Source organism: Caenorhabditis remanei, chromosome I (assembly GCF_010183535.1).
Source record: "Caenorhabditis remanei strain PX506 chromosome I, whole genome shotgun sequence".
In the NCBI taxonomy this organism is placed as follows: Eukaryota; Metazoa; Nematoda; class Chromadorea; order Rhabditida; family Rhabditidae; genus Caenorhabditis; species Caenorhabditis remanei.
In genome coordinates this window covers 15,723,200-15,735,596 of record NC_071328.1, presented here as the reverse complement: position 1 = coordinate 15,735,596, position 12,397 = coordinate 15,723,200, and the positions used below count along the sequence as shown (strand labels likewise).

Here is a 12,397-nt window from a genome sequence, read left to right as displayed (position 1 = left end):
TCGGATAACAATGGCAGTAGAAAAAAATAGTAGAAAATTTCGGTCATATTTTGTTGAAAAAACCTTAAAAATGGTTAAATTTTTTGCTAACCTTTAAAATTACCAGTAAATTTGAGTAGGCGAACCAGTTTTTCAATCTGATATCCTCCAGGCGCACGGCGAGGAGCAGAATTTCGCTCTACCTTGTACTAACGGCTCACAATAAGCATGGATAACATATTTCACAGATGGACTCTGCAAAAACCAAATATATATTCGGAATCAGCGCCAAATTTTCTATAAGATACATACTTGTCTACCGGGCCGAAACGGGCCAACACGGGCCGGCGCGTAACTCGTTTCAAACTCAATATTATGAGCTGAAAAATATACCAAAATCTAGATCTCGACGAGTTCTATGCCCGTGATCTACTACCGGTCGGATGGCTATTCGTTAATATGTCGCGGGCCGGGAAAAAGTGCCAAAAAACGCGAAAATGTCCAAAAAAGTCATTCTAGCCCGGCCCGCGGCACATTAACAAACAGCCATCCGGCCCGTAGTAGGTCACGGACACGAAATCGTCGAGATCTACATTTTGGTATATTTTTCAGCGCATAATATTCATTTTGACGCGAGTTACGAGCCGGCCCGTTGATAAGTATGGTAAAAAGCAATTTTTCCAGTAATCTGTCCAGAATTGTGGAATCAGCGTGCTGAAGATGTTCTGGTGACAGCATATTCGACTGATTTCAACCAACGTTTCATCGATAATGTTCGGGAAAACATGTCAAGAAGTTACGACGCTTATGCCAATGTTTATTTAGATGGTAAACCGTATTTTATGCAAACCGACGCAACCTTTGAGTACGTTAATTCGCAAAAATAAGAAATAAAAAAGAAACTTTTCAGACAATGGTACAAGGACCCTATTCCTCCGCCCACATCCCCAGATTCTGAAACACCGAGCAATGCATTAGAAATGATTCAGAATTACCTACATATACCTACCGAGCGGCCGTGTGGTCATGCTCTAGTAGTCCTTATAAAACGTTTACCGGAAGTAGAGGATGATTCATTATTGCTCGATTTGATTAAAAGAGCCCATGTCAATTTCAATGTGATCATATCGACGAGCACATTGGGTACTGATGCGAAAAGTTTTTGGTGTGAAATTGCGTCGAAAGTCAATGGGCTGTGCTTTTTTGATGAGGAAAAGAATTTTGTGAAGGTAAGGCAATTTTAAGTGAAAATTGCTATTTTTGTGGGGGAAAATCGCTGGGAATCGAACAATTTTTACATTTTATCAAAATCTGAAGGTGGGTTCAGAATCCTTAGGTCTTCACCTTTCCGGTCATATCGGATTCTAGGACTTCCGAAAATTTTGGACACACTGACAGACACTGTTTAGATGGATGAGCAAAAAGTTAGTATGAATGAGAAGCTGAAGACGTTATGGTTCTGAAACCGATTTAAAATTTCAAAATTATTGGAAATTGATCGATTTACACCAATATTGGCTCAAAAATAGTGATTTTCAGACCTTCACAGCGTGTTCAGACCAATCAAATAAGCATAATCATGCCTAGATTTGGAGCAAGTTGGTTTTCGGTCTCACCGCGAAAATGCAAACAGGGATACTGTAGTTTTCGTGTTGAGACCGAGATCTTGGCATGATTATATTCATTTTGAAGCCCTTGAAACGCTGGATTTAAAAATCTGGTTTGAAAAATTTCGGAGTTCTGTAACTTGGCCAATTTAAGCTGGAATAAAACACTTTTTATTGGAAAAAATTTCGATATTTCCAGGCCATCCACCAGCTCCCAATCTACGCGCACCGCCATTTGATCTACGCCAACAATCCAGTTGTCTCCTGGAAGAACTCCCAGCAACTACCACCTATGACAACTCCAGAAGGTGTCAATGACTACTTTTTCGTACTCACAGTTCAAGAATATGGTAGCACCTTAATTACCTTAATTACCTCAGTTCCTAATTACTCAGTTTTCAGCTCCCTTGGGACCATTTGTCAACATTACTGTAGCCTTCACAAACAGTGCATCGACATACTCTGGTTTCAAGAAAATCGATAAAAATATGATTTTGCAACAAGGAAACTCAAATCACTACGCATTTATGCAGACATTGGATCAGAACACTTTTGAAATGAGCCTGGATTACACGTACTTCTCGGATGAGGAGCAGAGGATTCAGTTGAGGGTTTATAGTGATAAGTGAGCTAATTAACAGAAAAAAATTGTTTAAAAATGTGATTAATATGTTGCAGGTGGCAGAATGAGTGGTATCCGTATGATGAGTGAAGAACTGATTCTATATTTTGGGTTTTTGGAGTTAATAAATGTTTAATAAATGTTACATTTCTAATTTGACAAAATTTCTGATCATTTGCTAAATCACTCACAAAAAACCTTGCTATCCAGGAGTACTTAAGATCACAATTCTTAGAAACTTTTATTATTGACGCAGATGCTAAAAATTGCTCTAAACCAACGATTTCAGAGTCAAAAGGAGCGTTGATGGAAGAGTTTTTCCGCACGACCCCCGTGTAGTCCTCTCGGACAAGATATTTTCAATAAATGTTCTCAAAGAAAATAGAACAAAAAACTTTAAATATTTGGTGGAAAAATTGACAAAACAAGGAATTTAGACATACTTGCAAACCGGGCCGGCTCGTAACTCGCGTCAAAATGAATATTACGAGCTGAAAAATATAGCAAAATGTAGATCTCGACGAGTTCTAAGTCCGTGACCTCCTACGGGCCAGATGACTATTCGATAATGCACCGCGGGCCGGGCTAGAATGGTTTTTTTGGTCATTTTAGCGTTTTTTGGCACTTTTTCCCGGCCCGCGGCACATTAACAAATTGCCATCCGGCCCGTAGTAGGTCACGGACATAGAACTCGCCGAGATCTACATTTTGGTTTATTTTGCAGCTCGTAATATTCATTTTGACGCGAGTTACGAGCCGGCCAGTGTCGGCCTGTTTCGGCCCGTTGACAAGTATGAATTTAGTAAATCTTGTCCGAGAGGACTACACGGGACGAGCTGAACAACTCTTTCAGGAAAATTCAAATTTTATTATTATTTTTTAAAATTTTTTCCACGTCTGCATCTACCGTAAATACTGTATCATAACGGCACCCCATTTGTATTCAGAACGTCCAAAAACGTTTTTTTCGTTCAATCTTCATGAGTTTTTGATGCTTCAAAATTTCTTTCGGAGGCACTTGAATAACGGCATGCCGTTATAATACAGTGATTTCTGCTCACCAAAACAAAACGCCCAATAGTTCAAGTGTTCAACTCCACATATATATGTATAATTAATACACAGAACAAGCTAATTATTGTAATTATCATTCCCTTTCCAGAACCATCCGATTCAGTATCAGTGCATATGTGTTCTACCATGCATCATCTACTTCTTCTTCTCCTATTCTCCTTTCTATTTTCAAGTGGATCTGCCGATTCCTCGTGTAAGGATTTGTTCCAGACTTCTGTAAGTTAAGTGTTACAGGCTGTGCATACCAGCAACTAAACAACTCCAATATCAAAAACTTCATAAATCCTTCCAATCCTTTCTACAAAACCCTAAATTCCACCCAACTACGGACTCCAGAAGTGAACTTCACTAGTGACTGTCATATCACGATGTACTGTGAGAATGGAAGCAGTGTTCTCACTTTTGATGATACTGGTTTGGGGAAAATGGTAAGGGGACTATTAGGTCGATAAGATTATATTTTCCGTTACAGTACAATTCTCCCATTGCTGCCGGTGAATGTGACCCAACTACTCGTCAAGTAACTATGCTTATCCAAGACCCATCCGAGAATGAATTCACGTTCACTCAACTTCTGGGGACTTGTCTTGTAAAAGGTATGTAACTTCTTCTAGTCCTCTGGAATCAAGGTAGAGCAGAATTCCGCCTTCCGCCCTTTCGCCATTCAAAGATTTTGTGGAGCCCTCCATCAGAGTTGAGCGGAATGCGGTTTTTGAAATGGCGGAAGGCGGAAGGCGGAAAGCGGAAAGCGGAATGAACATTTTTTGGGTGGAAAGCGGAAGGCGGAAGGCGGAATTTAAAAAATATCGGTGGAAAGCGGAGAGCGGAAGGCGGAAGCGAAAATTTTTTGGCGGAAGGCGGAAGGCGGAAAGCGGAATGGAAAAAAATGCCAAAGGGCGGAAGGCGGAACACAATGTCGCTTTCAAAAATACGATTTTGGCCTTATTTTGTAGTAAAAAACACTAAAATGCTTAAATTTGAGTTAAATTTTGTTTTTTTGATAAACACTGATAGCTTTGCTGCAAAAAACCACAAAAATATCAGTAAATTGGAATAGGTGATCAAATTTTTCAAGCTGAGGAAAATATCTTTAAACAGCGGAAATAGGAAAAGTTTGGGCGGAAAGCGGAAAGCGGAAGGCGGAAAGAAAAAAGTGGCGGAAAGCGGAAGGCGGAAGGCGGAAGGCGGAATTCCGCTCAACTCTGCCCTCCATCCCAAAATATTTTTCAGAGAAATGTGAATGCACTGCTATTGCTCTGGATAGTTTGAATATTGGTGGTTTTATTGACTCTACTAGTCCATTCTACTCTCAAATGACGTCTTCTGACTCAAAACTTCCATTTATCTCAGTTTCTGGATGCACGACTTCGATGATTTGTGCATCTGGATATAGTTTACTTTTATTTGACGACACTGGTTTAGGGAAAGTGGTATATCTTTGGTTTGAAAGTAATTTATCCTTGAAAAACGATAATTCAGTTCGACACCCTTTCTACCAGTGGACAATGTATTGCAAAAACTAACAAATGGAAGGTTGACACTGGTTCTCGGGTACGACTGACAACTTTCAATCAGATGTATGGAATCTGTGTAGTTAATGGTAAATTATAAAATTGAATCTTCTTTAATTGACCATTCTCAGATTCTGAAACTCCTCCAGGTGTTTCAACATCAACAACTATACCAACTACTACTACAGTCGATACTAATTGTACTCCTTCATCATTTAGTACTTTGGCATTCGCATATTCTAACGATTATGATGCGGAAGATTTTTCCGAATATTGGAACGATGAGCATACGACTCAAATGCCGAGCGATCTTGAATTGTCATGGATAAAGTTTGCAAATATTAGATTTGACACTGTTAACGAAGATAGTATACAGTATCATAACACTTGGGAGTAAGATTCTTTGCAGTTTTTTGATATCATTGTTGTTTTTATAGTGAACTGGACTTATCTATTAAAGATCGTCTTCCTGATCCATCATTAGGTTTCAATTCATCCGTAACTGGAAGTGATATTCTGAAAATTATTGAGGTTCCGACAATTTCATGTAGTCACAGAATCGAAGTCTATTTTTCAGAAATTCGCCGACAATACGCAAGCACCTGTGTGCCGAGCAAAAATGATGATTTTCGTGAAACGGTATCCAGATGAAGTAGATATCGATCGCTTAGTTGGAAAACTCCGTGAACATCATATAGCGCTTCAAATTTATGTAACCGATACTCCAAAAGGAGGCAGTCATTCGGAAACTTTATATAATCTTGCCAGTAGAACAAACGGGATGTGTATTTTTTATGAAGAAGCCAGAAAAGTATGATTTTTTCAGCAAACTGTGTGTTAATTTGATAGTTCATTTTCCAGGCAGGCTATGGCGGTACAAGATCTTCAAAGCTGTTCTATGCGGCAAATCCAAAAGTTTCCGGTCGCGGATCAGTTCAACTTCCGATTCCGCAGGTACCAATATATGGATACGATTTGTATTTAGTAGTTGAAGATGGTAAGATCAAAATGCTCTTAAACCTCACACTTCCATGCATATACCACAAACATTTTCAGGACCGCTGAAATATTTCGAAAATATGACAATTTCTTGGAATTATACTAGCTCATCCCAACCAGTTTCTAATTTAATTAACAAAACGACTATCGATGCTTATTATGTAAGTAATTTGTTTTGTTCCTCCAATTAATTTGTTTTTTAAGTATAATAGTAACCTTGGAGTGATATTCATGAGTGTGCATGATACAATCAGTAGTATAACAATGCACTATAGCTACTCGGATAAGAAAGTTCGTACTGTCCAACTTAGGTTGTACAGTTTGTCGTAAGTTAATGCAGGTTCGTTATCAATTCAATAGACTGATATTGTTTTAGTGGAGTGCCGTTATCTTGGCCGACTTATGAAGACTAAAGCAGCTGTGACACTATTTCAAGATGCATTGAATTGATGGTAAAGTTATTTCATACAATTTTGTTATGGATAATGTCTTGGATAAACTGTTTGATATCATTAATATTTTTTACCCGTGACTTTGACATAAACATCTTTCATCGTTAGAAAGCTGAAAAAGTTACAAACTTAACAAATTTAGACTTATTTGCACAGTTATGGAATTGTGAGGCAACTAATGCGACTTGGATCACGATAGGGATTGATAACTAATCATCTCAGCCTCCGGAAGTTCTAGGCAGTGTTCCCAGTTTCGATGATACAGGTTTAGGAAAATTGGACTAAAATACAGTAGTGGCCTAGAATACGTCAACTCGGATATCGTGGTGTTAAATTCAGGAAAATCTGAGTTTTAGAAGTGTGAACGTGTGAAGGTGCTGAAAACAATGAACAAATATATTACACAATTAAAATGGCGTCATTCGACACAGCTAAGAAATAATTGTAATTCGCCCTGGTAGAAATTCGGTGAATTTGACTTAGGTGTTCCCAGATGAGTACTAAAGTAAATCTTGTCGTCTTATTTGGGATATCCATTCCTTCGTAAACGACAAACTATTCCGTGGCTTTTTTTTCTTCAAAAATCAACTACAAATTTGGGATTTTAACGCTGAAACTAATGGATATAGTCAAAATTCGGTATTTTTGCAGCCTGGGGTTGTGTTGACGTGACATCAAAGCAATGAAATAGCAAAATGAAGGAAACTGAAAAAGATTAATCTGAAAGAGAAATAATTATAAATTATAACTGATTTGTCTTTACTGGACAATAACATCACTGCGTTTTTATATTTTGACTTGATACACTTATTTTAGAACATATTCTTGTTCATTTCGGGGTTTTCAGCTCAACTTGTGCAAATGACAGTATCCACAACAGAATATCTTATTTTCAGCTTTTGCGGATTTTTCTGAATTTCCTTTGTAAAATATACACCGACAGTCTCCCAGCGTGCAGTGCTTAACAAACCGTTATTACCGAAATTGGTATAAAAATCAGTTTCCTGCCCTAGAATCCGTCAACTCAACCATCATTCGGACACAGCTGAAAACGAGTACTAATGTAATATTTCGGGAAATAAAAATTGAATTTCAAGCTATTTTCATGATCATTTTTGTAATTGATAAAAAATTTTCAGCTATTTCGAATGATGCTATTTTCGTGATTTGCCAGCCACTAGTGAAGTTCATTTGTGAGGTCGATAAGGAATCAGGCGTTTCAATCCATATTGAACGGTGAGAGATGTTATGTCAAAGTCACGACATAAAAATGTATATGATATGAAACTGTTTATCCAACACATTCCCCATAACAAAATTGTATGAAATAACATTACCATTTATTCAATGCATAATAAAATATTAAAAAAATATAAGGGACAACTCAGAAACCACAGGCGAAGCCACAGCCCAAGAGACAACAAACACGTTATCTGCATACCATTCATAACGGATGACATCACATCTACAGTCCGCCACTCGCTCAAGGAAGTGGGGCTCGAAGTCAAAGTAGTAGAAACACGAGGAAAATCACTAAAGGACGAGTTGGTGCATAATAGAAGATTTGACGTCCGATGTGAAAAGAGGATGTGTCGAGTATGTCCCTTCACAGGCATAGGAGGATGTGCAAGAAAAGGCGCAATATACCAAATCACGTGTGAATGTGGGGAAGTATATGTGGGAGAGACGGGTAGACCCCTTTCCGACCTATTGACGAACACGTACGTGCAGCCAATAAGCCTAGCCTAAAATCATATAGCAACACAGTCTGGGCAAGACACTCCAAATCAGTGCATAACGGGGAAAGTCTCAAGCTAACAATCAAAGTACTGACTGTGGAGAGGAACACGAACAAGCGAAGAGCTCTGGAAGCTACTTACATAAACAACCTAAAGCCATCTCTCAACACCAAAGAGGAATTAACCGACATGGTGACGACTTTTGGCTTATCATAGCAGCACCTCTAGACCCGCTGGGGGTAAATTTCCCCACTAAGACGCCTCCCCCTTCTTATCTTAACCTCCATCTTCACCCTCATCCTTTGTTTACATGTACCCTTTATCTTCACCCTTTATCTTCACCCTTTATCTTCACCTCTGTGTACATACCTCCTCATCACAATTACCTCCTGCTTTCCTGTTGTCCGCATAGAACCCGGTCCCACCACAAACAGTCCCGATGTTCAAATGTCCGCATTTGTTTCTCTTCTTACTTCCCGGTGTTGTTACTCCCCATGCTTATATATTCTCATTCTCACTTTAATCACTCTTTTCTCTTCACTGTATCATAGAAGAATTTTTACCAATTGTAGGGTAACCGTCCTGTCCTGAAGATGGCCATGTGGCCGAAACGTCGACAATACTATTGAATAAATCAATAAATTCGTGCTCATAGATTCACTCAAAAGCCGGGTCGGAAAAGAAGTTTTTCTTCAACTACCCATTCATAATGATGAACGCACAACAGCACAAAAAAAGAACAGCCGAAACATACACATAATAAAATATTGTATCAGATGCTTTAGTCTTCATAAGCCGGCCAAGATAACAGCGGATCACTATAACAATACCAGTTTATTGAATTGATGACAGACCTGCTAAACTTACTAGTTGTACAACCTAACTTGAACAGTACGGACTTTCTCATCCGAATAGCTATACTGCATTGACAAATTACTCAGTGAATCAACCTGCCACAGGTCTATTATTCCATAGTTAAAGGTATACTTTAGATCAACTGCTTGCACCATCGGTTCCGGCCAGGTAGAATAAATCCAAGAAAGATTCACACCTTCGAAAAATTTCAGCGGTCCTGAAAATGTTTCTCGTATATGCATGGAAGCGAGAGGTTCAGGTGATTTTAATCTTACCATCTTCAACTACTAAATGAAATGAAAATCCAGCCAAACTTGGTACCTGCGGAACCGGAAGTTGAACTGATCCACGGCCGGAAACTTTCGGATTGGTCGCATAGTGTAGCTTTTGACCTCTTATAGCGGCATTCGATTCCTGGAAAAAAGGACTATCAAACTAACACATAATTTGCAAAAAAACCATACTAATGATCGGGCATCTTTATAAAACATACACATTCCGTTTGTTCTGCTAGAAAGATCATACAAAGTTTCCGAATGAAGACCTCCTGTCGGAGTGTCCGTTACATAAATGAAAAGCAAAATGTGATGTGCACGGAGTTTTGCAACTAAGCGATCGATATTCACTTCATTGGGATACCGTTCCACGAAAATGAACATTCGTGCTCCACACAAAGGCGCTTCCGTATTGTCGACAAATTTCTGAAAAATAGACTTCGATTATGTGACTAGATGAAATTGTGGGAACCTCAATAGTTTTCAGAACATCACTTCCGGTTGCGGATGTATTGAAACCTAACGATGGATCGGGGAGACGAGCCCTAATAGATAGGTCCAGTTCACTATAAAAACCACAATGATAGCAAAAAACTACGAAAAAACTTACTCCCAAGTGTTATGATACTGTATACTATCTTCGTTGACAGTGTCAAATCTAATATTTGCAAACTTTATCCATGACCGGTCGAGATTCTTTGGATTTTGCCACGAATGCTCGTAGCTCCAATAATCCGAAAACTCTTCCGCATCCATATCGTTAGAATATGCGTATACCACAGTTTTTGATGATGAAGGAGTACATTCAGCATTGACTGTAGTAGTAGTTGGTATGGTTGTAGATGTTAAGACAGCTGGAGGGTTTCCAGAATCTGAAAATGAAAAATTAAAGAAGATCCAACTTCACAATTTACCATTAACTACACAGATTCCATACATCTGATTGAAAGTTGTCAATCGTACCCGAGAACCAGTGTCAACCTTCCATTTATTAGTTTTTGCAATACATTGTCCACTGGCAGAGAGGGTTTCAAACTGAATTATCGTTTTTCAAGGATAAATTACTCTTTAAAGGTGGACTAAACTCAACTCTGATATTTTTATAGAATAATGTATGAGTACCTGTGAGTTAATTTTTAGATCGAAAGAATTTTAAAAATCGGTCTGAAACCCGCTGAAAGCGATCGCCGGTGACTTCGGCCATGTTGATTTTTTCAAATTTTAGCGTTATTTTCGCTCATTTTTGTGGTTTTTCTCAATGAATTCGATAGAAAACGACAAAAATTGATCGGAACACTACAAAGATGGTAGAAAATAGCTGCGAAAACCTGAAAAATCAATATTTTCGAAGTGAAATTTCTAGAATGTTCCACGGCCACAGAAATGCCCAAACTGTTTCGCCGCTCATACGACCGAAGTCAAATTTCTGGGCCACAACGCCAATTTTCACCGGCCACCGATATGCATAAACTCGCCGGCGATCGCTCTCAGCGGGTTTCAGACCGATTTTTAAAATTCTTTCGATATCAAAATAAACTCACATGTACTCATACATTATTCTATGAAAATAACAGAGTTGAGTTTAGTCCACCTTTAAATAAAACTATACCACTTTCCCTAAACCAGTGTCGTCAAATAGAAGCAAACTATATCCAGATGCACAAGTCATTGAGGTTGTGCATCCAGAAACTGAGATAAATGGAAGTTTTGAATCAGAAGACGTCATTTGAGAGTAGAATGGACTAGTAGAGTCAATGAAACCACCAATGTTCAAACTATCCAGAGCAATAGCAGTGCATTCACATTTCTCTGCAAAAATATGTTAGGATAGAGGGCTCCACAAAATCTTTGAATGGCGAAATTCCGCTCTACCTTGATTCCAGAGGACTAGAAGAAGTTACATACCTTTTACAAGACAAGTCCCCAAAAGTTGAGTATACGTGAACTCATTCTCAGATGGGTCTTGGATAAGCATAGTCACTTCACGAGTAGTTGGGTCACATTCACCGGTAGCAATGGGAGAATTGTACTGCAACATAAAGTATTATTTTATTGAATACCTAATAGTCCCCTTACCATTTTCCCCAAACCAGTATCATCAAAAGTGAGAACACTGCTTCCATTCTCACAGTACATGGTGATATGACAGTCACTAGTGAAGTTCACTTCTGGAGTCCGTAGTTGGGTGGAAGTTAGTGTTTTGTAGAAAGGATTGGACGGATTTATGTAGTTTTTGATATTGGAGTTGTTCAGTTGCTGGTATGCACAACCTGTAATATATAATATATCTTACAAGGGAAAGTCTTTGGAGGCGCGGCTTTCAAACAAGCTATAGTCTTGGCTATAGGTACTTTCGACTACGTGGAGTCCATTTCTGTAGTGAAAACCTGCTAAATGTTATTGCGAGCCGAGTTATGAGCTCTCAAACTTTTCAAGCATTTTCACATGGAATTCAGAATCGAAGAGTAGTATACAAGAGTTGTGCGGAATTCCGACTTTCGACTTCCGGGCTTTTTTTCTTCCGACTTTTGACTTCGGACGACCGTTTTCAAAATTTTACTTCCGACTTCCGTCATTTATGGGAAAATGGTCTCAAAGGACAGAAAAAAGGCGTTTCTTCGGTCAAACACTAATTTTCGACTGAGTTTCGCGAATTTTTGAACATTTGCAAAAAATCTACTTTTGACGTCCAAGCCTTTTTCTACTTCCGTCTTTCGGATAAGGAATTTTAGTTCCGACTTCCAACTTAAGTTTTCAAAAAAATCGCTTCCGCACAACTCTGTAGCAGAGTTGCGCGGAATTCCGACTTCCGACTTCCGTTTTCAAAATTTTACTTCCGACTTCCGACTTCCAACTCAAGTTTTCAAAAAAACGCTTCTGCACAACTCTGTAGTATATTGAAGATGTTCTCACGTACAAGAATTCCATGCGAAAAAGGTTAACCATATGAAAAGTTTGAAAGCTCATAACTCGGCTCGCAGAGACATTTAGCAGGTTTTGATGGCAAAAATGGACTCCTCGTAGTCAAAAGTACTTATAACCGGACGTTTCTCCAAAGAATTCCCTTGTTAGAAGGATTTATCTGAAATAGACACTCACATGTGGAATCCGCTGATCCATTTGGGAATAGAATGGAGAATAGGAGAAGAAGAAGTAGGGGATGCATTGTATACACTGATACTGATCGAATGGTACTGAAGGGGAATGATAATTATGATAATTAGCTTGTTATGTGTATTATTTATATATGTGGAATTGGTTGAACTATTGGCTTTTTGGTTCAA

The 12,397-nt window shown here is 38.7% G+C and overlaps 2 protein-coding genes across 2 annotated transcripts; one reads left to right on the top strand and one right to left on the bottom strand.

Moving 5' to 3' along the window:
* Window positions 1–3,650: 3,650 nt before the first annotated feature.
* On the top strand, window positions 3,651–6,205 carry GCK72_003355 (uncharacterized protein; the record flags this gene model as incomplete). The annotated part of the gene is made up of 11 exons (XM_003092648.2): window positions 3,651–3,710; window positions 3,755–3,878; window positions 4,513–4,712; window positions 4,762–4,882; window positions 4,925–5,186; window positions 5,231–5,324; window positions 5,371–5,604; window positions 5,655–5,790; window positions 5,850–5,953; window positions 5,997–6,118; window positions 6,169–6,205. 11 exons carry the CDS (start codon window positions 3,651–3,653, stop codon window positions 6,203–6,205), a joined length of 1,494 nt encoding a protein of 497 aa, XP_003092696.2.
* Window positions 6,206–8,764: 2,559 nt separating this feature from the next.
* On the bottom strand, window positions 8,765–12,279 carry GCK72_003354 (uncharacterized protein; the record flags this gene model as incomplete). The annotated part of the gene is made up of 11 exons (XM_053723997.1): window positions 8,765–8,801; window positions 8,851–9,055; window positions 9,114–9,252; window positions 9,303–9,539; window positions 9,586–9,679; window positions 9,724–9,985; window positions 10,028–10,148; window positions 10,723–10,922; window positions 11,019–11,142; window positions 11,190–11,383; window positions 12,213–12,279. 11 exons carry the CDS (start codon window positions 12,277–12,279, stop codon window positions 8,765–8,767), a joined length of 1,680 nt encoding a protein of 559 aa, XP_053592642.1.
* Window positions 12,280–12,397: the final 118 nt, after the last annotated feature.